The sequence below is a fragment of the Agrilus planipennis genome, unplaced genomic scaffold, assembly GCF_000699045.2.
Source record: "Agrilus planipennis isolate EAB-ADULT unplaced genomic scaffold, Apla_2.0 scaffold106, whole genome shotgun sequence".
NCBI classification, from domain to species: Eukaryota; Metazoa; Arthropoda; class Insecta; order Coleoptera; family Buprestidae; genus Agrilus; species Agrilus planipennis.
Window position 1 is genome coordinate 317,747 of NW_020438893.1, and position 27,200 is coordinate 344,946.

Sequence of the window (27,200 nt, forward strand, 5' to 3'; positions counted from 1 at the left end):
TGCTTGTTTGATGCTTGGTGGAGGGACAGGATCGTCTTCTTCAACAACGTACACAGCTGCAGTTCTTATCTATTTCGGCAACTTAGAAAGTACTGCTCAATGATTTATAATGCCGCACTGTTGTCGTTAAATAGAGTGAGCGTGACGCTATATAGAGTGTAATATTGTATAGAAAACAATGTAAACCGACCAAAGTCAAGCAATTTCGACGTTTTAAGGAGTTTGTCGTTAAATCGAGTGACGTTATAAAGAGTTTACACTGTATATAACGTATACCTATGCAGTTCCTTGGTCCTGCACTAAAAGGAATATAAGCGAAAGGATGTCGATGCTTCGTAGCTTCCGGTAAAAATCTGTCAGGATCAAATCTGTAAGGGTCAGGCCATAATTCTTCATTCAAATGAAGATCCACAATGTGAATGTATACTTCTGTGTCTTTTGGTAGATAAAAACCCGAAGCAGTAGTAATAGGTTCATCTAATCTTCTGCTTATTTGTGGTACACTCGGATACAATCTCAGAGATTCCTTAATGAACATTTCCATGTACGATAATCCTTGTAGATCCTTAAACGTTATTTTATTATTTGCATTACCGAAAACTTCCAGGACTTCCTCTCGAACTCTGTTCTGACAAAAACAGAACATTTTACAGTTATTATTGGTTTCATTTACTCCTTTTTACTATTATTTAAAGCGAATCAATTAGTTTCGATGTTTCGATGAGTACCAAATTTATTGTTCAACTTAAAATTAAATTGAGCAAAAGCTAACAGAAACAAACCTGTATTTCTTGATGACATGCTAATAGCATTAAAGAGAAGCCGAGTGATGTAGCAACTGTATCATGACCCTGTAAACAAAAACTTCAGATAATGATATCGATATTTTTTTTTATTTACTCCAAACATAAAAGTATCAACTTCTTCGCGAATACCATGCTCATCTATGTTCCCATTTTCAACCATTAATTTTATAAGAAGGTCCAACATAGGTTGGCGTAGTTTACCACTACAGGTTTCTTCTGGTTGTTCTTCTTTTACGATATTTGAAGACAGCCGAAATTCATTTAGTCGCTTTCTTATCATCCTCGTGGTAATTTCATGAAGGACTTTTACAGCATTACGTTCCATCCGGTACATTTCAGTTAAACAGTAAAATATCTGAGGATAAAGCCATGGTCTCAATAACCTCTTCGTGGAAATTACACCCATCCTAAAAATGAGAATCATGTTTCTGGTTTGTCTCACTCTCACTTATTCTTTTCTCAAAAATTATTCTTTCATAATCGTCAAGATTGTTTAAACAATTGACGTTAATAATAATATGGCGGGATTATTTTAAGTTAACCTATTATTAGTAAATTTAAATATTAATCAGTGCCCTACCTGTGTACGTTTTTCATGTACTCTTCATTATCGCGATTGTCATTATCAAATTTCGTGCACATTGCTGTTTCTGGAATTTATGAAGTAATAATTATTGTATTTTCGTACGTCTTAAACATATAAAGTGAACTTTAACAGTCAATAACGTCAATATATAGTTGATTTTAGTCTTCACCTGCTATAATCTTTATGGTGCACTCGTAAATTAGTTGACTCACATTGGTAAAAGGTTTCGAACATTCTAAATCCAATTTTTTAACCAATTCTTCTGTTTGCCTGATGAAAACATTAGAAAACGATTTCAAAATATTAAAATGAAAGGCTGGAGTTAATATTTTTCTTCGATTTTGCCATTTCTGCCCTATGAAATGCAGATTATTTATTATTATTCAAAATATAATCGGAAAAAATGTTTAAGCATTGAGTAAGTGAGAGTATAGGTACCAATAGCTACCTGTGGATAACTAATTCGATAAGACAGTGGAATTCGTTTATTATGACTCCGTCTGTATTGACCAACCGCTTAATATGAAGTAATTGCAGCGTTAAGTTTGGTTTTCATATTAAATTCTCTATAGGAAAGTTCGAATATAGTTTAAAATGACATATCGTTTATTATAACTAATTTTCAACAAATCAAATGCGGCTATAGTGACCCAAATGATTAATAATAACATTTGCGCTCATTTTTCTGACCCTTCTTGTGTATATTGATATTACAATTCATCGTTCTTTTTCTTTTTCTGTTAATAAATATATATAATTTGCAGTTCTTCTCTCTATGAAATTAAATAAATAACCAAAATAGAAAGTTGTTTATTTTCTATGAGGCCTGCTTAGTATGACGTGTTTGTGATTTTCGTTCGATGACATTATAAGCGGATTCTACTGTATTTGATAGAGGCATTTATCTGCTTGCCAAAATTATGAAATTTTCCACAGATACGACAAAGCTGTTGTCGCATACTGGATATTAAAAAAGGGTCCTACCTGTACTTGTTACGAGACCTGTCCCTAACCAGTTATGGAGCAAATGATATGAAAAGCTTTTGTCTATATTAACTGAACTGGATAGAACTTTCTAAAATATACATATATTTGGTTGTAATACACATAAATATGTGAAGATTATTTAGAACTTGGACATTCTATACCTACCTCAATATCTTCCGGCGATGTCATACTAACAGTTGTCACATGGAATGCGAAAATTTTATAAATTGGATAAAACTCCTTTCCAAATTTTCTGAATTTTATCCAAATATTTTCTAGAATTAAAAAATTCTGCTTAGAGATACTTGTGATAATTTTTCTTAACTTACAACCAACACCATTCTTTGATAATCAAAAAACCGGCAAGTCCTTATCAGCATGTCATGAGGCCGCGAAGGCGTTTTCAACATTTGCAAACTAAGTAATCGTAATCATGTCATGAATATCAAAAGGGACTACAATTTTTCAGCAAAATTAAAAATTCGTTATGAACCTTACTAACGTATTTAACCAAACCCAAATTTGTCATAAATTAGTAAAATTTTAATTGAGAATTGTGCTAAAGATCGCAAATTAAAATAATATTTCAAATAATGATTGTGGATAGTAAGAAAGGGATGTGTGATATTCAATAATAATTACCTGGACTGTCCAACAAGTCAAACAAATTCCCAAAAACGTATAGCGAACGTGGACCTGGTATTAAAAGTATAGTCCACAAATTCTTTATTTTCCAATAAAATTTCCAGCAAATGTACCCAAACCCGACAAGGATTGCTAGGTACAAGGGAATTTTAGAACAAAAATTAAACATACTTGCACTTATTTCCAATGAAACAATTTTACTAAACATCACTGTTTCACGCAATTGGGAATTATACATAAATACATTTATTAGTATCCATATATATATATATATATATTATACAGAGTTTAACAGTGCAATGATGTGATAAACAGTACCGTACTTACGACGTAGTGTAGTTTAAATTATTTACGAGAATCTAACGCAAATGATTAGTATAGCTATACGGAAAGCCAAGATTCTCTTACAGATACATTCTGGAATTTTTCTAGAACAAAGCCAGCCCTTATAAATAACTGCCGCTAGATCACAAAAAGAATAGTTATAGTTACGAGATCATAGAAGCGATTGGGTGAGCGAGTAATTAATTATCTACTAATAATTATGACAATTGAAGATTAATTAGTAAAAATGAAAGGTAGTGGTAAATTCGGCCGCTCAGTTCAAATCTACTGAAAATGTATGTGAATTCCTACCGCAAGGGGTTGTTATCTATTATATGTATACCCATATTATAAGAGAGTATGTAACAGCATTATAATCCTCCGCGTTTAGCACTTAAGACTTGTTTTTATTGTCTGCTTGAGTACAAATCTGAAGAATTTACAATTTATTTTTAAGGGCTACGGGACCTCTTCGAACGAATTTACCACTGTAATTAATAATAACTTACTAAATTGGTCAAAAATAGATTGTTTTTATGTAGGTTTTTGATAACCTGTTTTCCTGTTTTCTACGAGAACATTATTCTCAATAAACAGTAAAGTTTTTTACTTATTCCGACTCTGCGGTCCGATTTACCTTATACTTACTACACGAGTAATACTTAGATAAACTTATTATTATTGTGACTGGTTCAGTGTCAACAAAATTCTGCAAGGTAGTACATTTTGTGCAATTAAACATCACAATTAATGATGCTAACTTTAATTAAGTTATTAGAAACGAAGTTGCAAAATTAATTAACAATTACTTTGTATATTATGAATAGAAGAAAGTTGCGTAATTTTAGATCCTTCTTTATTAATTTTTGTTATGGGATAAGACNTTCAGTAGTTTCTGCATGTGGATGCTTCAAACACAGATCTCGTTCACAATTCAAGCTTTTCAAAAATTGATCGTATGACTTCACTGGGTTTTTATAGATGGGATAGAAGCCAAATAATTATTTCAAGTCAATATATGCGCCTGAATTATTTCTGCAATTATGAAATCTTCGACAAATTGTCCGAGGCAGCAAAGAATGCCCATAGCCGTTTCCTAAATAAATGCAATTCAAAATTCTCTTTCACGTACCCTAATGGCAAATTAGAACCGAACATAAGGATATTCCATTACATGCAATCGTCAAAGGGAGGTATCATCTTTTGATAAATACCACGTAGTATAGTATTTTCATTTAAATAATAAAATAACGTAGGTTCAACAAATACAATTTGAAGCTTTCGGATGATGTTACGCTTTGTTAAAAAGATTTTAAGACTGGTTAGTTAAGGACACTTTTCAGAGAAGCAGATGATATTTTCAGATGTACATAGTTGGAAAAACATATTCCACCCGTTTAGCTCATTAAACATTTTTGTATAGCAACAAAAAAGCGACATTCTTTTCGCAATTGGTTTTTACTTGGTCCTTATTCAAGCGGATTTTGATAGCTGGCGGTGCTAACTCGACACGCAATAAAAAAAACTAAAGGCGAAAGAAAAAGTTTTTTGTTTCACGACAGGTTTACTACAAGTAATCTACTTTTGCGCTTTTGAAATTTTTAATTGGTAATGCTAACGTAATGGACATCACTAATGTTTTAAATCTTGTGATCGAAAGTTCAACCCAAAGAAGTATTTCCTTCAATTTTCCATGTTTTAGACAATGATAAAATGTTTAAAGAACTAAATTCAGTAACAGCAGTAAGAAAAGCCCACAATCTGACAAAGAAAGTGAAAAACAAAATATTTATGTGCAATTTTGCAATACTATGAACAGGCAAATGGCTGTGCCAAAACTGAATGTTGAAATTAACCACGAAGTTAAAGTGACAAAGTATTTTAACGACACAATGGTCTTTTCGGCACACAATGACTTCTTCAAGTGAAAGAAATACTAAACACAGCCAATATGTGATGAAATGATCATTGGAGGTAATAAAATATTTTACAAATTTAAGATGGTGTTCAATACGAACTTAACAAGAACTTGAAGTTTCTTCGATTTAAAACGAGTTCGTAAAATGATTAAAGTAAAAGGTGAATAAATATGAAAGTTGTTAACTATCTTTCAGATTATTTTTATGTAGATTGATAAATCTTAAGTTCTGTCAAATTAAATTTCTGAACGCAACCATAATATTTGACATTTGTCAACTAAGTTTATTTTATACAAAAATTTAGGTCTTTTATATATCGATTGGGGCAGTACGAAGTCTGCCGGGACAGCTAGTATGAAATATTAATGTAAAAATTCATTTTCAATTTTTTACTTACTATAAACTACCTTAGGTTAATGAGAGACAATTTGTTGCTGTTGACCCGGGTTCGATTCCCGGCGAGGGTGTGTGGCTAAAAAATTAAAAATTAATTTTCACATTAGAGGTCCTTCTCCTAACAGGTATATCGCCTTGTTAAAGTCCCAATAACCGTTTGAAGCAAAATTCAATTAATTAAACAATTAAACATTCCATAAAAACTGATATATTATATTTTATTTTTACTTTTGTTTGCCATTACAATCATTATAGATATAATAAAAAGTGTTCTAGTGTTAATCGCCCAAAGACTAAACTTATAGTAAAAACTGTAACAACAACAATATCGAAAGTAGCTTAGCCTACCACTATAGTCTTTCAAATTTAACTTTGATTTCATTTTTTGTTCTACTCACAAAATCTGCAACATGTATAAGGGTGTCGGGAGTATCTACAGCTGTCAACCGAAAACTTCGTACGACCCCTGCAAGTATGGCTTTCATTTCCAACATTGCGAATTTTTGACCTAACAAAAATTATTTCTTTTGAATATGTCAATTACGTAAAGATTTTTCATAATACAGTGAAAACTCTATATAACGACACTTAAGGGACTGAACATTTTTCGGCGTTATAAAGAGTGGTCGTTAATTGGAGAGAAATAAAAGATATTATTTTACTATTCTATAATAATATGCATTTACCAATATAGTACACATTTTGCACACGAACATTATTATTCATACATTGCGTATAGTCTGTTATCTTCGTCTGATGTTTTTTACTGCTCCAATGTTTTAATTGTATTTTGTTACGTATCTTACTCATATCTTGAGATACTGCTGGATCAACTTGTTTATATAAAAAGTATTTTTTTAATAGTTTCGCTGCATCAAGTGCTTGTTTGATGCTTCGTGGAGGGACAGGATCGTATTCTTCAACAAAGTACACGGCTACAGTTCTTATCTATTTCGGCAACTTAGAAAGTACTGCTTAATGATTTATAATGCCGCAATGTTGTCGTTAAATAGAGTGAGCGTGACGCTATATAGAGTGTAATATTGTATAGAAAACAATGTAAACCGACCAAAGTCAAGCAATTTCGACGTTTTAAGGAGTTTGTCGTTAAATCGAGTGACGTTATAAAGAGTTTACACTGTATTTAACGTATACCTATGCAGTTCCTTGGTCCTGCACTAAAAGGAATATAAGCGAAAGGATGTCGATGCTTCGTAGCTTCCGGTAAAAATCTGTCAGGATCAAATCTGTAAGGGTCAGGCCATAATTCTTCATTCAAATGAAGATCCACAATGTGAATGTATACTTCTGTGTCTTTTGGTAGATAAAAACCCGAAGCAGTAGTAATAGGTTCATCTAATCTTCTGCTTATTTGTGGTACACTCGGATACAATCTCAGAGATTCCTTAATGAACATTTCCATGTACGATAATCCTTGTAGATCCTTAAACGTTATTTTATTATTTGCATTACCGAAAACTTCCAGGACTTCCTCTCGAACTCTGTTCTGACAAAAACAGAACATTTTACAGTTATTATTGGTTTCATTTACTCCTTTTTACTATTATTTAAAGCGAATCAATTAGTTTCGATGTTTCGATGAGTACCAAATTTATTGTTCAACTTAAAATTAAATTGAGCAAAAGCTAACAGAAACAAACCTGTATTTCTTGATGACATGCTAATAGCATTAAAGAGAAGCCGAGTGATGTAGCAACTGTATCATGACCCTGTAAACAAAAACTTCAGATAATGATATCGATATTTTTTTTTATTTACTCCAAACATAAAAGTATCAACTTCTTCGCGAATACCATGCTCATCTATGTTCCCATTTTCAACCATTAATTTTATAAGAAGGTCCAACATAGGTTGGCGTAGTTTACCACTACAGGTTTCTTCTGGTTGTTCTTCTTTTACGATATTTGAAGACAGCCGAAATTCATTTAGTCGCTTTCTTATCATCCTCGTGGTAATTTCATGAAGGACTTTTACAGCATTACGTTCCATCCGGTACATTTCAGTTAAACAGTAAAATATCTGAGGATAAAGCCATGGTCTCAATAACCTCTTCGTGGAAATTACACCCATCCTAAAAATGAGAATCATGTTTCTGGTTTGTCTCACTCTCACTTATTCTTTTCTCAAAAATTATTCTTTCATAATCGTCAAGATTGTTTAAACAATTGACGTTAATAATAATATGGCGGGATTATTTTAAGTTAACCTATTATTAGTAAATTTAAATATTAATCAGTGCCCTACCTGTGTACGTTTTTCATGTACTCTTCATTATCGCGATTGTCATTATCAAATTTCGTGCACATTGCTGTTTCTGGAATTTATGAAGTAATAATTATTGTATTTTCGTACGTCTTAAACATATAAAGTGAACTTTAACAGTCAATAACGTCAATATATAGTTGATTTTAGTCTTCACCTGCTATAATCTTTATGGTGCACTCGTAAATTAGTTGACTCACATTGGTAAAAGGTTTCGAACATTCTAAATCCAATTTTTTAACCAATTCTTCTGTTTGCCTGATGAAAACATTAGAAAACGATTTCAAAATATTAAAATGAAAGGCTGGAGTTAATATTTTTCTTCGATTTTGCCATTTCTGCCCTATGAAATGCAGATTATTTATTATTATTCAAAATATAATCGGAAAAAATGTTTAAGCATTGAGTAAGTGAGAGTATAGGTACCAATAGCTACCTGTGGATAACTAATTCGATAAGACAGTGGAATTCGTTTATTATGACTCCGTCTGTATTGACCAACCGCTTAATATGAAGTAATTGCAGCGTTAAGTTTGGTTTTCATATTAAATTCTCTATAGGAAAGTTCGAATATAGTTTAAAATGACATATCGTTTATTATAACTAATTTTCAACAAATCAAATGCGGCTATAGTGACCCAAATGATTAATAATAACATTTGCGCTCATTTTTCTGACCCTTCTTGTGTATATTGATATTACAATTCATCGTTCTTTTTCTTTTTCTGTTAATAAATATATATAATTTGCAGTTCTTCTCTCTATGAAATTAAATAAATAACCAAAATAGAAAGTTGTTTATTTTCTATGAGGCCTGCTTAGTATGACGTGTTTGTGATTTTCGTTCGATGACATTATAAGCGGATTCTACTGTATTTGATAGAGGCATTTATCTGCTTGCCAAAATTATGAAATTTTCCACAGATACGACAAAGCTGTTGTCGCATACTGGATATTAAAAAAGGGTCCTACCTGTACTTGTTACGAGACCTGTCCCTAACCAGTTATGGAGCAAATGATATGAAAAGCTTTTGTCTATATTAACTGAACTGGATAGAACTTTCTAAAATATACATATATTTGGTTGTAATACACATAAATATGTGAAGATTATTTAGAACTTGGACATTCTATACCTACCTCAATATCTTCCGGCGATGTCATACTAACAGTTGTCACATGGAATGCGAAAATTTTATAAATTGGATAAAACTCCTTTCCAAATTTTCTGAATTTTATCCAAATATTTTCTAGAATTAAAAAATTCTGCTTAGAGATACTTGTGATAATTTTTCTTAACTTACAACCAACACCATTCTTTGATAATCAAAAAACCGGCAAGTCCTTATCAGCATGTCATGAGGCCGCGAAGGCGTTTTCAACATTTGCAAACTAAGTAATCGTAATCATGTCATGAATATCAAAAGGGACTACAATTTTTCAGCAAAATTAAAAATTCGTTATGAACCTTACTAACGTATTTAACCAAACCCAAATTTGTCATAAATTAGTAAAATTTTAATTGAGAATTGTGCTAAAGATCGCAAATTAAAATAATATTTCAAATAATGATTGTGGATAGTAAGAAAGGGATGTGTGATATTCAATAATAATTACCTGGACTGTCCAACAAGTCAAACAAATTCCCAAAAACGTATAGCGAACGTGGACCTGGTATTAAAAGTATAGTCCACAAATTCTTTATTTTCCAATAAAATTTCCAGCAAATGTACCCAAACCCGACAAGGATTGCTAGGTACAAGGGAATTTTAGAACAAAAATTAAACATACTTGCACTTATTTCCAATGAAACAATTTTACTAAACATCACTGTTTCACGCAATTGGGAATTATACATAAATACATTTATTAGTATCCATATATATATATATATATATTATACAGAGTTTAACAGTGCAATGATGTGATAAACAGTACCGTACTTACGACGTAGTGTAGTTTAAATTATTTACGAGAATCTAACGCAAATGATTAGTATAGCTATACGGAAAGCCAAGATTCTCTTACAGATACATTCTGGAATTTTTCTAGAACAAAGCCAGCCCTTATAAATAACTGCCGCTAGATCACAAAAAGAATAGTTATAGTTACGAGATCATAGAAGCGATTGGGTGAGCGAGTAATTAATTATCTACTAATAATTATGACAATTGAAGATTAATTAGTAAAAATGAAAGGTAGTGGTAAATTCGGCCGCTCAGTTCAAATCTACTGAAAATGTATGTGAATTCCTACCGCAAGGGGTTGTTATCTATTATATGTATACCCATATTATAAGAGAGTATGTAACAGCATTATAATCCTCCGCGTTTAGCACTTAAGACTTGTTTTTATTGTCTGCTTGAGTACAAATCTGAAGAATTTACAATTTATTTTTAAGGGCTACGGGACCTCTTCGAACGAATTTACCACTGTAATTAATAATAACTTACTAAATTGGTCAAAAATAGATTGTTTTTATGTAGGTTTTTGATAACCTGTTTTCCTGTTTTCTACGAGAACATTATTCTCAATAAACAGTAAAGTTTTTTACTTATTCCGACTCTGCGGTCCGATTTACCTTATACTTACTACACGAGTAATACTTAGATAAACTTATTATTATTGTGACTGGTTCAGTGTCAACAAAATTCTGCAAGGTAGTACATTTTGTGCAATTAAACATCACAATTAATGATGCTAACTTTAATTAAGTTATTAGAAACGAAGTTGCAAAATTAATTAACAATTACTTTGTATATTATGAATAGAAGAAAGTTGCGTAATTTTAGATCCTTCTTTATTAATTTTTGTTATGGGATAAGACCGTTTTTTAATCATTCTTTTATGCTTAATTAAGATGTGCTATCGTTTTATTGTTTTTTTTTTACAGTTTCAAATAAAATTGCTGAAGAAATTAAATGCACATTTAGACAAGTACATACATATAAATTAAGTTTATTACGTAATTGCATTTTATATTGTTTCAAATTGTCCATTAATTTCATTCTTTGATTTTCATACAATTTGCATTGACAAGCTACATCTTATTTAATATATTCTGAGTACGTGCAAGTCAGATTGTTTATAGCATTTAATATTGTAATAGTTTATTCTAGATTTTCATTCTCTAAAATCGTTATTCAGACTATTACCAACATTTTTTTTAGAAATATTAGCTAAATTAGCCCAGCCGTTCTGAACAACATTTAATTTTTCTTTATGTAGATGGATTGCTAGTATGTATTATCACAAATAGAGCTGACTTTCTAAAACACTGAGCTTTTGGCAGTTTGTTTGAGGCATCATTGTAATTTATTTTTTAGATAGATTCGATAAATTTGCATAAGCAAGACTTCAAGCTGTAGTAATATACGTCTGACCTCATTTCTATCTGGGTTTTGTATAGGTTTTTCCAATCTGATGGTTAAACATCGTATCTACTAATACAATTCGTTATAAATGTCAAACAATGATAATTTATATTGAATGTCTATTATCTGTAACATTTCGGATATTAATATCGTTCAGTCGTAGGGAAGTATTCTCTAAAGCTACGGTGAATTTCGTGAAGTTAAATAAATGATCCAAGTAAGAATTCGTTTCCAAGAGAATTTTGAATCAACTGTAGAACTATAAAAATCAAGGGTGGACACGTTTTATTAATTTCGTTCTATTAGTTTCATCAATTTTTACTCAATTATTTTTGAACGTTCACTAGAATAATTTACTGGTAACCGGCAAGAAGTTTTCGAGGGTAATTTAGGTAGACTAGTTATATAATTAAGCATTTGACGAGAATAGATATATTTTATTTTTACTTGTTTATACTACTAGTAACCACACAAAGACCATAACAACAACAACAGCATCAAAACTAACTAGCACTATAGTCTTTCAAATTTAACTTTGATTTCATTTTTTGTCCTATTCACTAAATCCACAACATGTATGAGGCTGTCGGGTGTATCTACAGCTGTCAACCGAAAACTTCGTACAACACCCGCAAGTAAGGCTTTCATCTCCAACATTGCGAACTTTTGACCTAACATAAATTATTTTTATTAAATATGTCAGTTACGTAAAGATTTTTCGTATTATATAGATATACAAAACTACCTATGCAGTTCCTTGGTCCTGCACTAAAAGGAATATAAGCGAAAGGATGTCGATGCTTCGTAGCTTCCGGTAAAAATCTGTCAGGATCAAATCTGTAAGGATCAGGCCATAGTTTTTCATTCAAATGAAGGTCCATGATGTGAACGTTTACTTCCGTATCTCGTGGTAGATAGTAGCCTGAAGGAGTAGTAACAGGCTCGACTAATCTTCTGCTTATGAATGGTACACTTGGATACAATCTCAGAGATTCTTTAATGAACATTTCCATGTATGATAATCCTTGTAAATCCTTAAACGTTATTTCATTATTTGCATTACCGAAAGCTTCTAGGACTTCCTCTCGAACTTTGTTCTAATAAAAATATAAAATTTTTACAATTGATGCATTTCTAACAAACTTATTTTATATCGCTACATACTATAAAAAAAGTCGCTTTTCCGCTGTCTGTCCCTATGTATGCTTAAATCTTTAAAACTATGCAATGGATTTTGATGTGGTGTTTTTTAAATGATAGAGTGATTAAAGAGGAAGGTTTATATGTATAATACATGCATAATATAGTAGGAAAACACTGATAATTTTGAGGTTTCTAATGTGATGTAAATAAACACATTTTTTGCGCTTACATTGCAAACGCTGGCTGAACCCTACGAGATAGATCAAAATAATATACTACAGTATTGTACACCTTAAAAAGGTCTACAAAAAAGTCCGGGATGGTATATGTCTATCTCTTAGGGATAACCCACAATAACCATTTTTTATCCTTTACTTTTTACGAGAAATAATGGCTTATTTACGAAGCGATTTTAAGCAATACAGCATTAATCCTTATCCAATTAAGTACTTTTAAATACATTGTGCATTTAATATAGATCAATATGGCCCTTTACAGCATCTAATTTAAATGAATATTTTCGAAGATATTACAGATTTAAAATGCAGGGACATAGCGGTTGCGGCGGTACCGACCGGGAGGCCAGTTTGTATTGTCTAATGACAAAAAAACTATGAATGTTGTATATAAAGACATTCTGTAGTATATTTAGTATGTTCAGGGGGTATCTTTTGAAGATTTCCCCTTTTCGATAATAATCTAAACAAAACAAAAATATATTTAGTATCAGCATTGCACCCGTGCGGAGCTGGGGCGGGTCACTAGTTTTAAACAAAATTGGTAAAAAAATCGATAGCAACAAACCTGTATTTCTTGATGGCATGCCAGGAGCATTAAAGAAAAGCAGAGTGATGTAGCAGTAGTATCATGACCCTGTAAGTAAAAAACCAATGGAATTAGGATTGAATAGAATGTTGAAATATAATTGAATCAAACAATACCGAAATTGACTTTAATTTTCAAATTTGAGAAAAATATGTAGGTTCAAAATTTGTTGATGTAAAATTCTCAGAATCGAGACAGGTTAATTCTTGAAACACAAGGGTCTGTCCGCGTTTTCCCATCCGCAGTGATTGAAAGTTCGTTGGACACTGAATGAAACATACATTCGTTTTTAATTAACACAAACCGAAATGTAATTATTGTAAACAGTATATAATAGAAGAATAATCAATAATAAGAAATAACCGGGTTTGTATTTAACAATTATTAAAATGCACGGCAGTTGTTCTGGATATAAGAATAGAAAAAATTGATAGAATATTTTCTAATACACATATAGGTTATATTTATTTACTTATTCAAATATATGAAAAGGTAATTAACTTTCAAGCACTACGAATATTTAAATGTACGTCACTGTTTATACGCGAAAGCTGTTTCGTTTCTGAGAATTTTATATGAAAAAACAGGCTCTATCATTTATAACATATTGATTGATTGTAATATTTCTTTTAATTACTTCAAACATAAAAGTGTCGACTTCTTCACGAATACCATGCTCGTCTATGTTGCCTTCTTCAGTCATTGTTTTTATGAGAAGATCCAACATTGCCAGTCGTGTTTTCCCGCCATAACATTCGTCTGATGGTTGTTCTTCTTTCACGACGCTCGATGATAACCGAAATTCTTTTAATCGCTTTCTAATAACTCTAGTTGTAAAGTCGTGAAGTGCTTTTACAGCAGCGCGTTCCATCCTGTACAGTTCAGTTAAACTGTAGAATATTTGAGGGAAAAGCCATGGCCTTAAAAGTCTATTCATAGAAATGTTGCCCATCCTAGAAATGAGACCAAGTTTATGGTTTCAGCTTTTCATGAAGAAAAAATGGATGATATTTGAATGTGTTCAAAATTGTATAACAAATCGGCGTTAATAATCTAGCGCAATTATACTCTTTTGCAAACTTTTTTCACATTTTGTTGATTAGGGAGTCAGACAAGGATGCACACTTTTCAATCTGTACATCGAAGACGCGATCAACATCATTAAATACAGTAAAACTAGGGATAGATATAGAGGGTCAAAAGGTTAGTAGAAGTTGTTGATTTTAGGTATCTAGGTCGGATAAGTCAGGACGAAAGTAATAAGAATATAGAGCAGAGGATAGCGACGGTCGAGTCGCCTTCAATAAAAAAAGTGGCTTGTGTGCTCGTAAACGGTTAATTTAGAAATTCAAAAAAGATTGTTAAAAGTGTATGTGTGGAGCACGGCGCTGTACGGGTGCGAACTATGGTCGATGGGCGCGGCGGAAAAGAACGGGTTAGAAGCGTTCGAAATGGTGTGTTTCAGGCGAATGATGAGGATACCGTGGATAGAGAAGGTTAGAAATGAGAGGTATTAGAAATAATGGGAGAACAGAGGACTCTGTGGAAGTCAATAAGGAATAGGTGAGATAGGTTGGTAGGACACCTTCTCAGGCATGAAGGACTAGTTAGAGACATATTAGAGGCAGAAACGGAAGTTAAGAGGGGTAGAGGTGGACCTAGATTAGATTACTGTTCGCAAATTGTTAAGGATGTGGCGTGTTCTAGTTTTAGGGAAATGCGATGATTAGCTCAGGATAGGAAGGAGTGGAAGTGCGTGTCCAACCAGTCTTAGGACTGACGATTTTATAACGATGATCAAAATTTCAGACTTAGATTTGAGAGACAGGTTGTTAACTTAATCATTATCGTACCTGTGTATGTTTTTTATATATTCCTTCTCATCTTGATTGTCGTTATTCATTTTGGTCCCCATTGCTGTTTCTAAAAGTTATAAAATACCTATTTACAGTATTTGGTACTTTCTCAAAGTATACTATAAAAGTATCAGTAGACTTATGTATATGACATGCTCTGAATGAGCACGATGATATTGTCATTAATGTGCTCAATTAATGTTAATGAAAATGAACCTACAAAAACTAATTTTAGATGTAATGGCTAACAACAGAAATGTGTAGTTAATTAATTGTTTTTACCTGCTATAGCCTTTAGGGTAAACCTGTAAATTAAGGGAACCACGTTGGTATAAGGTTTTGAGCATTCCAAATTCAATTCTTTTACTAATTCTTCTGTTTCCTTGACGAAAATGTTAGAAAACGATCTCAAAATGTTAAAATGAAAGGCTGGAGTCAGTATTTTTCTTCTGGTTTGCCATTTTTGGCCTATAAGTAAATTTGAAAAATGATTAATCAATAGCTTAATAACTTAATAAAAGTTTTACCTTCACTTGTTAAGAGACCTGTCTCTAGCCATTTGTGAAGCATAAAATATGAAAATCCTTTGTTTATATTGACTGGACTAGATAAAACTATCTAAAACACAAACTATTTTATTTTTATCATTGTCTGCAAATACGCAAGAGTATTTGGAATTTGATCATTCCATACCTCAATATCTTCTGGTGATAGCAAATTAACTGCTGTCAGATGGAATGAGAAAATCCTATAAATTGGATAAAATTCTTTTCCAAATTTTCTCAATTTCATCCAAATGTTTTCTAGAATTAAAATGTTTTAGTTCTTTGTGAGTTTAAGCAAACCCTATCCCATAAATAATAAATGTTGTAACTCTTGTTTTGGATTTTCATCTCCGTTTTGAAAACGCTACCTAGGTACGTACCAGGAGAATCCAAAAGTTCAAATACATTTCCAAATACAAATAGAGCACGAGGACCCGGTATTTTTCTTACAATTATTATCCGTTTAATTCTATCGTATATTTTCCGGCTTATGTATGCAAAACTGATGAAAATTATCACATAAAAGAGCGTCGGAAAAATAGAAAACATCACTTTTCACTTTTACCTTTACACTTTAACTTATAGAATTGTAACGTACGTATTACGCATTACGTACCGTCAATTGTGAAGGAGATTTAATAATAAATAAAGTGCCTACCCATAAAATGTTTATATCTTATTACATATGTATGCAGCAACGATTTTAAAAGATTATCAACCATCTGTATGCAACTGATATGATCGGAATGTGTTTTGTTCATCCTTTTTGTTATTAGAATATGTCTTATAAAGCAATATGTAATATTACCTTTTTGTTTTGAAGGTAAGGTGTTTAATTGATAGTTTATATTCATTTTCCTCGTTAGTCTTGACGACACAAAACATGGGTGTAAATATTTCTTTGTTAAACTGTGAAGGTGAATCAAAAATTACATAAGCATATCTACTAAATTTACCGCGTTGTAGTTGCTGATTTTTTAATGATTTTTTACGTGTTAACTGCACATTAAATAATAGTAAGTAACTGCAAACTTATTACAAAATTATAATTTCAGGAACACTAATTGCAAACCATGCAACATCTTTGACCTTAACATCTACTTTATAACCAATTTGCGTTTTAAAATTAAACAAAATAAAACGAAAGAAAATTTTAAAAGGTTTCAGCTTCAGTACTACACCTAACTAAAAGAGGATGCAGGACAGATGGAATTTTAAATTATGTTTTATTTTATGTGTACCACAGTTCGCAAATTAAAATAATAATTCAAAACAAAATTACGGATGGTAAAGAAGCAGTGTGGTGTAATATCTAGTAACAATTACCTGGTGTGTCCAACAAGTCAAACAGATTCCCAAAAACGTACATCGAACGTGGGCCTGGTATTAAAAGTATAGTCCAAAAAGCCCTCATTCTCCTATAAACCTTGTTGTAAATATATTTAAACCCAACGAGGATTGCTAGGTATAATAGGACCATTTCAGAATTAAAGTTATACATAGTTGCACTTATTTTTGCAATGCAACACTTGCTATCACTTTTTCACGAGAATGGGAAATGCAAATACTTTAATGCATTTATGAAGTCATGGCAGTCGTTATTTATTACTATTCGTACATAGTTTAACTATCTGGGCAATGTAAATGGACAGAGTCGTATTGTCGCATTTGCTTTCTTCTTTCAACTTCAACTATAACTAGATTAGAGCAGTTGTTGATAGAACGTCTATTTTTACTCACTACAGAAGTTGTAGGGAGGGAATATCGTGAACATAGAAAAGAGATGCCAGGTAGGAATTGCAGCGGACACTATTAAAGAAAAAGAAAGAAGAAAGACATGCAGACAAGCAGAATTGGAGCATGTTATCAGCATCGGACTTTAAAGAAAGTTCAACATTCTCAGGAATTCAGAAAGATATAATTCTAACCAGGCATTTATAAACCCGACCCTGACCTTTTACGTAGGTACCTAAGCTAAACTTCTAACCGCTGCACTGTTTACTATTATTCGGTTATCTCTTTTTACTTTGTCTATACTACTAATGAAGCACTTCCTGTCTTAACAAGGGTATGCTCAAAACGCAGCAAATAACTACAATCCCAAGTGTAATCAAGGAAAAAGATACGTCTATTAACTATAGTTAAAATTTCCCACAAATTGTAGTACCTACTAGGTATCCTGTAGTCAGTTGTAATGTTGAAGTTGAATAAGCATATGAATTTATAAAGTGTTTCATATTTTGTATTTTCACTGAATGTAGTAAAATTTTTACTTATTCCGCCTCTGTGGACCGATGTATATACAGCACAAGCAATATTTAGATAAGATTATTATTGCACTGCATTCAGGGTCTACAACATTATGCAAGATAGTTTATTTTGTATAATTAAGAATCACAATTAATAAGTTTAATTAATTAATAGTTAGCGCTGTAAAAAAACAAAAAGTGCGTGTCCAACCAGTCTTAGGACTGACGATTTTATAACGATGATCAAAATTTCAGACTTAGATTTGAGAGACAGGTTGTTAACTTAATCATTATCGTACCTGTGTATGTTTTTTATATATTCCTTCTCATCTTGATTGTCGTTATTCATTTTGGTCCCCATTGCTGTTTCTAAAAGTTATAAAATACCTATTTACAGTATTTGGTACTTTCTCAAAGTATACTATAAAAGTATCAGTAGACTTATGTATATGACATGCTCTGAATGAGCACGATGATATTGTCATTAATGTGCTCAATTAANTACAACTATTCTATTACTGATGGATCCTTGCTAAGTTCAACATTCTTACTATTAACTATTTTCCATTTTATAACAGGGAATAAAAAGCTCTAACACAAGGGTCACTGTTTTTAAAACGTATAGAATATGAATGCAGTAAGGTTTTACAGATATTTAATCGAATTTCCAAATTTGGGGTTAAAACAAAAGATAATTGCAACACATTTTATAGTAGAAGAGTGGTAAGCAATTTCGTCAGTTAATTTATCCAAGAGTACATACTTGTGCACCAAAATAATATAGCGAAAGGGATTTTTCTTTTCTGAAATATTGCCCTAACAGTTCTAAGAAATCGCGTTCGAATTTTAATGTAGAAGAAAGGGAGAAGTGACTTGTGAAATTGAATGAAATATGGATACTTCTCGAGATCGAACGTTTCTTGGAAAACCTTGCAAGAGCAGAAGGTGAAGTTGTTATTGAAAACAATATCAAAAGAATAAGAATTAACTTCTTAAAGCTCTTCAGTAATCTCATTTCATTTAGGATGAACACTTAAGAATTTTTAAATTTTTAAAATATTAATACAAACAGGACCGTTTTATGCTTTTCGGTAACCATTAAATATTAATATTAAGACTTTCTAGTTTGTATTTTATTAATTTCACTTCTGTAACCCTGGAACATATAGTTATGATTAAAGTAAGACTAATAGCATTACTGTTCCAGACATGCTTATTAGGTCTTGTTCTTCATAACCGTGCTCAAATACTTCCAATCTTGGTTTTGGTCTTGCTCATGTCATCTGATACTCCTTATCTTATAGTAATTTCTCTAAACCTAAATTTCGTCCAATCTTGGTTTTGGTAGGACACTTTTTCTAGTCAGAGACATATTAGAGGCAGAAACAGGATTTAGGAGGGGTAGAGGTAGACCTAAGGATGTGGGTTGTTCTAGTTTTAGGGAAATGCGAAGATTAGCTCAGGATAGGAAAGAGTGGAGGTACGTGTCCAACCAGTTTTAGGACTGACGACCTTATGATGATGATGATTGGTGTTGCATTTTCGAAAGACCAAGACTGAAAAGTTAAGACTAATTTTACTCATCACTACAAACATAAAAGTGTCGACTTTTTCTTGAATCCCAGTTTCGTCTATCTGCTCATCTTTTATAAATCCATTTATGATTATTAGATAGAATTAAATTTTGCATACAATCATTTGGCTTATCAACTACATCTTCTATTTTAATGCCCATGGCATCTTCCGAAATAGGTGAAATACATCTTTCACCGTTTCCCAGAGGGTGAAAACCAATTTTAACATTTTAAATTTTATCTTATTAAGTTAAGAACATATCTGCAACGGATGTAAGCGTAGTTTTTAAAATTATTCGGACTATATACGTATCTGTTACCACTTTTACACATTTCTGCTCTAATTTCTTTCGGGTTGCTTCAAAAAATATCCACAAATTCAGCAATGAAACGTTGGTATTAGAGTTTTACAACTCTTTGCTATTTACTATCTGTAACGATCCAAGTATTTCATAAAAATTAAAAATAAAGCGATGATTATTTTCCGATATCATTTCGCAGTAGATTCATAATTAAGATTGATATGACTCGCCGGTACTAGTTAATAATCCGTGTTGTAGCCAATTACGAAGAGGCTCGTAAATAATTGGACCTTTTTCAATGTTCACTGCGCTGGACAGGACAATCTAAAAATTTTTAACGAAGGAACAAGGATATATAAAGCGAAATGATTAATGAATTCTTTTACTCCCATATCCTCTACAGTTAACAAGCACACACAATTCATATGAAAATCCCAAAACCGTTAAATGTGATAACACTCGTTACCACATCTCCTGAAAAATAACCAAAGTTCACCTGAAACAGCTTTAAGAAGAACTTTCTTAATTTAATAAACTGAGTAGTAACTGAATAGGTCGTCGGTAGGAGTAGGTACCGTATATATTTTGTAATATCTAGGAAGTCAGATAAGAAGTAGTAAGGAGATAAAGCAGAGGATAGCGCAGGGTCGTGTCGCCTTTAATAAAAAGAAGTCACTTCTATGCTCGCAAACGATTAATTTGGAAATTCGAAAAAGGTTGTTAAAGATGTATGTTTGGAGCGCGGCGTTGTACGGGTGCGAATCATGGACAGTGGGAGCGGCGGAAAAGAAAAGGTAGTGTTATAGGCGAATGATGAGGATAACGTGGATAGAAAAGGTTAGAAATGAAGAGGTATTAGACAGAATAGAAGAACACAGGACTCTATGGAAGTCAATAAGAAATAGGCGAGATAGGACACCTTCTCAGGCATGAAGATCTAGTCAGAGACATTAGAGGTAGAAACAGGAGTTAGGAGGAGTAGAGAGGTAGACCTAGATTAGATTACTGTTTCGCTAATAGTTAAGGATGTAGGTTGTTCTAGTTTTAGGGAAATGCGAAGTTTAGCTCAAGATAGGAAAGAGTGGAGGTACGTGTCCAACCAGTCTTAGGACTGACGATCTTATGATGATGATTAAAAAAAGAGTGCCGGACGATCGACCTCACAATGGTGAAATTACGAGGTATAAACTCATAATCATAAGAACATAACAAACGTATAATATTATTATAAATACTTTCACTATAGTGCATCAAAATCTAACTTATACGAGCAGTTAAAATTGATAACTTTATCAACAACTTATCAAACAGACATTGATATGGCAAAATCCATGTTTTTTTAACAAAAACAGGAACTATTTTATTTTGATGTAATATAGGTCAAGCAATTTGACAAAATGATGCAAATACACATTTTGAATTGTCCAGAAAATGTCAAAATAAAACGGAAAATCAGGATTTGGTTAAGTTGGTTTATTACCGCTCTGAAAAGTTGTTAATTTTGTCAAAAATGTTTAATGATGTAGACATATGAGTTGTAGATTTTAAAAGCGTTTTATAAGATCGAGTAACCCAGTTCGTAGTCGAAGAGGGTTCTTAATCTTTTCTGAAACGGTTGTTTTCGTGTCAGAGAAATAGACGTTGAAATTACTTGTTCAAACTCACCCAACAACACATGCATCAATCTTGTAAATGAACAACCCGGGGCAAAGTAATTTCTAAACTATTCCACTAACTTGAGTTGCTCTGTCTCTTAATTACAGCTTTGATATTTTGGAACAGCCACTTGCCTCTAAACTGCCAAGATTGACTTGCAATAACTTCTACTCTCGCACTATCCAAAATGTAATTGAATTTGTACAATTTCAAATAAGTGCTTGGTTAATTTGGGCGAGTAAACTTAAAAAGACCAGAGTCCTTTTTATGACATTTGACGTAGTAATAAATGAACAAGAAATGAGCCAGATAGGTTGGTATAGAGACACTATTCTCAGGTATGACGAGCTGACTAGATAGAGACATATAAGAAGCAGAAACAGGAGTTTAGAGCGGCAGACGTAGACGTAGATTAGATTAGGTTACTATTAGCAAAAGGAAAATTGAACTGGTTCACACCGGAGACGTATGAGTTTACAAACAAATTAATAATGACTATTAGGAATACCTACTAGGAAATTTGGGTTGCATCGCCTGGAACGGCTAGAATGCATAATTTGCCTTTCGTATCTATGCTTTCTGTTTATCGTTAATGTACATTGAAATCTTTGTACTATTCTATGACTAATTCAATTTATCGCTTTCTACCCTCCGTCTTCGCCGTAAGCAGATTAAAATATAACGAAGACACAGATGAGACTTGCCAAAGATTTAATTTAATAATAATTGTCGTAAGGTCTAGACTGTAAAATGTATTCTGATACACTATATAGATATGTTTGCTATACTCTCTGGGTCTTTTATAGCACATCGTCATGTGCCTGTAAGGTCACTTACGTTTCCAAGTTGAGCTTATCTTCACATTTCCCTAAAGCCAGGGATATTTATGAACATTAATCTAATTTAGGTCCACGTCTTCCACTCTTCACTCTTGTTTTACCTTCTAATACTAATTATTTATATCTGACGTGTCCTACCAACCTATCTCGCCTATTTCTAATCGACTTAGATAGCGCCCTCTGTCCTACCACTCTTTCTGATACCTAAAAGATAGCTGAACGATTAAGGTGACTGCAGACTATGCTTAACGAGAGATCGAAATTGTTCTTCATCATTTTCTCCGATCTCTAGTTGATACAGTTTTTAGTGATTGCGTCTATCTTGAAGTTAGAGGTAAAGTTGCTACATCAGCAGCTGCATGAGCGCAGGTGTTAGAGCACGGTAGGTGGCGTTTTGTGAGAAACTGACATTAATATAAACCGAACAGTTCGGGTCGTAAATTAAACTTCGAATTGCCGAATCCCATCCCTGTGTGAACACTCGCTACATTGAAGAAATTTACTCTAGCACACTAAGCCCAATAAATTATTACAAGTTTCGACTTTAAACTACTTCCAATATTGATCTTTGTGGAAATTGGAACGTTCCGTTCGCCAGATAAATTATTTCCCGTGTGCATCGTCAAACTTTTTAATGCGTCAATGCGATACCGTTCTGTCTTGAAAATTACCGATGAAATGTGTATTTTTACAACCGCATTTAAATTTTTAACAGCCATGTCACCTTAAAGACAATTTTATATTTCATTTTTCACCTTGTACTAAAGTAAAATTAGACCATTACTTTCATAAAACTGGATTTCTGTTTGAAATTTAGACAATTTCTAAATTCGACAAATGCTGATGCTATTACTTCATTTTGACATATGGTGTTCATATATTAATGGTACGTACATGGTACTTTATTTGTGATTTGGTCTTAATCAATACAAATTAATATAAATTTAAGTGCAAGTGCCGGAAATGATTGTAATAACCTACTATATCTATTACGTTTCTATTGATTATCTCAAGTAATAATTCATGCGCCGCCGCTGCTTTACCTGAACGATTCACCAGCTTTTCTAAAGCAAATTTACTACATGTCAGTAATATTTTGTCGACTCCCGTGGACGACACCTTCAGGAGTTCTTGTTCCTGGCGAAAATAAAGCTCTAGAGTCTAGAGTCATTCTTTATATTCTACGATAACCGCGAATGATCAAATTATGAACCTCATAACTATTTTATAATATTTTTGCTCATTATATTTTTGTAAAACTTAAACGTTTTTGTATATTAATTTTTTTCAATACAATATACTTGTTTCTAACATATTTTATCATAATAATTTAATGAAATATTCATAAATCGGTATAAATTAAATTACTTTTATAAATTTTATTATACAATAGATACACAAATAAAGTGGAAAATTGGTTGAAAAATGTGTTTATTATACAAAGTTTTACAAACAAATATTAACAATAATAGAATATGAAAAAATCTTGACTAATACAGCACATAGTACATAATAAGCTTGCATCCTAATATAGGTACATTTTTTTTTTAGTAAACTTGTTTTAAACAATCTACAAACTAGTTAAAAAAAGCCGTTTGTTTTATGTGTACAATTGTCGTTATATTTAGTAGGTGTTTCAATGACCCTATTATTATATTTCGAAAATGTTCAATACACTAAAGGCACATTGAATTGATACAGTACAAATAATTGAAATTCAATAAAAAAAAATATGTATCTAAATATTTTACGTACATAAACAGAGATATTCGTAATTCAAATGCAACAACTGACAGATTTTACTTGAATTTAGTTTTACCGTACATATTTATAAGTTTTAATAAAAAAATAGGATTTTAAACATTGCACTTAGCCTAAGTATTAGGTATAATTTATTGAACACTCTTGTTTTGTATATATGTTTAAGAAATCTCATAAACAATCAAGTTAATAAATAGCAATCAGCTTAATTATGAAAAAAAATAGTCTAATAATTACAAAAACTCTTACTGTTTTGTTTTCAGTAGGTATAGGTGTGTTAATTTTAGAATAATTAGGCATCTTTAGGTTTAGTTATTATTATTTTTAAATATTGTTCTTCCTAGAATGCACGAAAAAAATAACGTAGTTATTAATATTTCTTAGCCAACTACATTTATCAACATTGTAGGTACATGCAACAATTTGCAACAAATATTAGAAATTACACTTTATTACTATATTTTAAACCTTTTATATGAAATCTAGTAGGCAACAGCGAGTTAAAATCGACAATTTCCATAATGCGCTTAAGTACTTATCTATATAGAACTTTTCACAGATCTAGATCACTGCGTCACGTAAACAAACTACGAGACAAAAATGCATTGTTGGTATCTTGTTTCACTCAATAAAATTACAATGAATGTCATAGTGTTGGTAGTCTGTCAAGCTCGGGCCTTTGCGCAGTAATTGACTGCGCAACTATAAGGCGTCAGACACATGCTAACGGCGGCGCACAAAAAAAAATTTTAACTTCTGCACAGAAGTCTGGAATCGAAGACTTTCCACTCCAAGTTTCGATTTTCTATTAACCCCCTCCACTCGAGATGGCTTCTAGTTTTGTTCCATTAGCTGCCAACAAAATAGTGTGATAGTGTAACGAAAATTTGGTACCACTGTGTTGGTAGCGTATATTATTATCTACTGATTAGTCAGTGACCTTTTTGATCTGTGAAAAGTCCTATTGTTATGAGAGATCGTACAAATAAATAATTCCGTATCTTTAAAAGTGTTTCGTAGCCTAATATAATAATTTCATACAACTTAGCTAGTATCACATGCTAGATAACAATTATTGTCATATTAATAATAATAATAATAATTAGATGACATTGTTCTAATGCAGGTCAGGGTCGTAACCCAAATTTTTCCGTTGTAAAAATAAATGTATTTCTTGGAATGTTGGCCGATCCGAATCGTTTCGATTCCAGCATTCGCACATTAAGTCGTAGATTTCCTTGGATGACCCCCGCGGGGGCGGAAGTAAATTCTATACAAAAATTTATAGTCGGTAGATATCCATAACAATAAAAGTGGAAAATAAAATATTTTGTTTTATAAAATGGCAATACTAAAAGTTTATTTATCCTTTTCAAACGTGAAAATGTACACCTTCGAGTTCGACATTGAACATATTGTTGGATACCCGGATCCTGGAGGCATCAATTTAGCCATTCTAATCAAAGGGAAAATTAATTATATGTGTACAGGTTCGTTAGTATACAAACACCTTCCCGTTATATTGAACAGGAACTTCATAGCATTGTATGTATGTAGCAGGTGCTACGGGTGTAGCATACGTATATGTATATATGTGTGTATGGATGCAGTAATAAATCATCTTGTTGACCTGAAACTTTAGGGATCGGTGGTTCACCGCAACTGTTACCTAAATTATCCACAATAAAAGATTCCGGAAGACTTTTCCGCCAAGAAAAGCTCCTATTGGTAGGTACATTTTTCTTATTATCAAGACGACTGAGTTTGAAAGGTAATTATTCATCTAATTTAGGAAAAAGGGAGAGCAAAGTGAGTTACTGTATTTCAAATTTAAAGGTCATTTTTTATTTAAACGATCGATAAGAATGAAAAATCTTTTATGAATACAGTTTCGGAAAATCCGAAGCTAAAAGTTGAAATACACACTTAGCCGATTATTTGTTATAAGAAGTTAATTATTTCAGTATTTTAGAATTATTAACTACTTTTTATCCATTTTCGAAGGATAAAAAACACATTTTTTAATATATGATCTTTGATGTACGTTCTACGTGATGTTCCATCTTTAGATAATTCTGTGAAGATTAACAAATAGGTATTAAAAGTTCTTGACAAATCTGTCGAAATTAGAAAATAAATGATCAGAGATTTTCAACAGCTTCTAAAGGTCATCCTTGAAAATTTCTCGGGATCTGTTAATTCTTCTTGGGCTGGTGTTAGAGCTGGGAGATTACTGAATCTAATAATCGATTTTATCAAGTGTTAGAAAATAATCGATTATTTTATTTAATCTCGATAATCGATTATTTAAATTAATTGGAGATATCGACTAATAGGGAATAGGAAAACAATCACTTCTGTGTGAGGTTGTCCGCAAAGCTGTTCAAGAATTATCATTTCTTCATTAATCGATTAATATAGTAAAAGTAATTAAGGATAATTTGTCCAGCCCTGGTTGGCATTTATTTTTGTAGATCTTAGGACACCCTGTAGAATGATTTCAAACCTTTTTGAACCCACGACGAAGTTACTTCAAAATAGTAAGGACAACAAGCCCAAGTCGAAATAAACAATTTAATTTTCATGAAAATTTAATAAGTCGTAAATATATTTATTCACGAAGAAGAGCGAGTTTGGAATTTGTTTAAGGAGACGAGGGAGACACGTTTGATTCCGGACTTTAATAATAAAGGATTTGTTGTTTTTCACTTACGTATTTTCCGTTGTCCCGGTAATAACAGGTGGCAATCCCAATAATCCTTTCGTCGCTGAATTCTTCGAACGGTTGCTCTCGCGCGAAAGTAAGAATTTCCCAGAGGGTTACAGCGAAGGACCAGACGTCGCTCTTTGTCGTAAACTTACCCTTAAAGAAACGAACACATACATTGACAATATAAGGAAATCTAAAACAAAGCTTATTCGTAAAATTTACGAGGGTGGATTGATAAGTTTCCGGCCTAACCAAGAGATGACGCCACTAGGCCTACCTTGAGGTGACATTCTATAGTACCATCCTTGGATAGCTTGTAGCTATAGTTTCAGCCCGATCTCCTTGCTAGTGTAGGTTTGACAGCACGCTGAACAAGACGCCTCTGTGGTTTTCGTAAAAATGGAAAAGCAGGAAAATCGT

General features: G+C 32.3%; 5 protein-coding genes across 9 annotated transcripts in view; 1 reads left to right on the forward strand and 4 right to left on the reverse strand.

Annotated features, from left to right (window-relative positions):
• Positions 1-2,636, reverse strand: part of LOC108736863 (cytochrome P450 4C1-like) — a 4,015-nt gene extending 1,379 nt beyond the window's left edge. Inside the window, exons 1-7 of the mRNA XM_025973053.1 lie at positions 2,545-2,636; positions 2,377-2,467; positions 1,562-1,747; positions 1,387-1,456; positions 901-1,213; positions 783-851; positions 271-628 (exon numbers count right to left, since the gene is read on the reverse strand). Of these exons, the coding sequence (XP_025828838.1) occupies positions 271-628; positions 783-851; positions 901-1,213; positions 1,387-1,456; positions 1,562-1,747; positions 2,377-2,467; positions 2,545-2,568 (1,111 nt within the window). The 5' untranslated portion in view covers positions 2,569-2,636. The remainder of the gene's footprint in view (positions 1-270; positions 629-782; positions 852-900; positions 1,214-1,386; positions 1,457-1,561; positions 1,748-2,376; positions 2,468-2,544) is intronic.
• The window catches only part of LOC108736879 (epithelial discoidin domain-containing receptor 1), a 406,840-nt gene that overhangs the window by 13,256 nt on the left and 366,384 nt on the right, over positions 1-27,200 (forward strand). The gene's annotated exons all lie outside the window — the stretch shown is intronic.
• Positions 5,963-9,178, reverse strand: LOC112904022 (cytochrome P450 4C1-like). Of its 2 annotated transcripts, none has more exons than XM_025973066.1 (8): positions 9,087-9,178; positions 8,919-9,009; positions 8,104-8,289; positions 7,929-7,998; positions 7,443-7,755; positions 7,325-7,393; positions 6,819-7,107; positions 5,963-6,171 (listed from the first exon to the last, which is right to left on the reverse strand). In XM_025973066.1, the coding sequence occupies exons 1-8, from the start codon at positions 9,108-9,110 to the stop codon at positions 6,014-6,016; spliced, it is 1,200 nt and encodes a 399-aa protein (XP_025828851.1). In that variant the 5' UTR covers positions 9,111-9,178; the 3' UTR covers positions 5,963-6,013. The 2 variants fall into 2 exon arrangements, with proteins under 2 accessions (XP_025828851.1, XP_025828850.1); XM_025973065.1 differs by having other exon boundaries at positions 6,819-7,170.
• LOC108736883 (cytochrome P450 4C1-like) lies at positions 11,737-17,275 on the reverse strand. Of its 2 annotated transcripts, none has more exons than XM_018469488.1 (9): positions 17,016-17,275; positions 15,838-15,947; positions 15,672-15,762; positions 15,427-15,612; positions 15,142-15,211; positions 13,926-14,241; positions 13,268-13,336; positions 12,066-12,417; positions 11,737-11,991 (listed from the first exon to the last, which is right to left on the reverse strand). In XM_018469488.1, exons 1-9 carry the CDS (start codon positions 17,188-17,190, stop codon positions 11,834-11,836), a joined length of 1,527 nt encoding a protein of 508 aa, XP_018324990.1. In that variant the 5' UTR covers positions 17,191-17,275; the 3' UTR covers positions 11,737-11,833. The 2 variants fall into 2 exon arrangements, with proteins under 2 accessions (XP_018324990.1, XP_018324991.1); XM_018469489.1 differs by lacking the exon at positions 17,016-17,275 and adding an exon at positions 16,070-16,452.
• The window catches only part of LOC108736878 (discoidin domain-containing receptor 2-like), a 45,135-nt gene continuing 41,735 nt past the window's right edge, over positions 23,801-27,200 (reverse strand). For all 3 annotated transcript variants that reach the window (XM_018469472.2, XM_018469471.2, XM_018469470.2), the window contains 2 exons: positions 26,784-26,933; positions 23,801-25,340 (listed from right to left, as the gene is read on the reverse strand). In XM_018469472.2, coding sequence (XP_018324974.1) covers positions 25,188-25,340; positions 26,784-26,933 — 303 coding nt within the window. In that variant the 3' untranslated portion in view covers positions 23,801-25,187. The remainder of the gene's footprint in view (positions 25,341-26,783; positions 26,934-27,200) is intronic.

Coding starts and splice junctions, on each gene's coding strand:
- LOC112904022 (XM_025973065.1), bottom strand. CDS start 9,110: ATGACATCGCCGGAAGATATTGAG. Junction 7,999..8,103: donor CACCATAAAGATTATAGCAG/GTGAAGACTAAA, acceptor CATAAATTCCAG/AAACAGCAATGTGCACGAAA. Junction 7,394..7,442: donor TTGATACTTTTATGTTTGGA/GTAAATAAAAAA, acceptor TTTTGTTTACAG/GGTCATGATACAGTTGCTAC.
- LOC108736883 (XM_018469488.1), bottom strand. CDS start 17,190: ATGTATAACTTTAATTCTGAAATGGTCCTATTATACCTAGCAATCCTC. Junction 15,948..17,015: donor TGACTTGTTGGACACACCAG/GTAATTGTTACT, acceptor TTTTAATTCTAG/AAAACATTTGGATGAAATTG. Junction 11,992..12,065: donor AGGACCAAGGAACTGCATAG/GTAGTTTTGTAT, acceptor AATTTATGTTAG/GTCAAAAGTTCGCAATGTTG.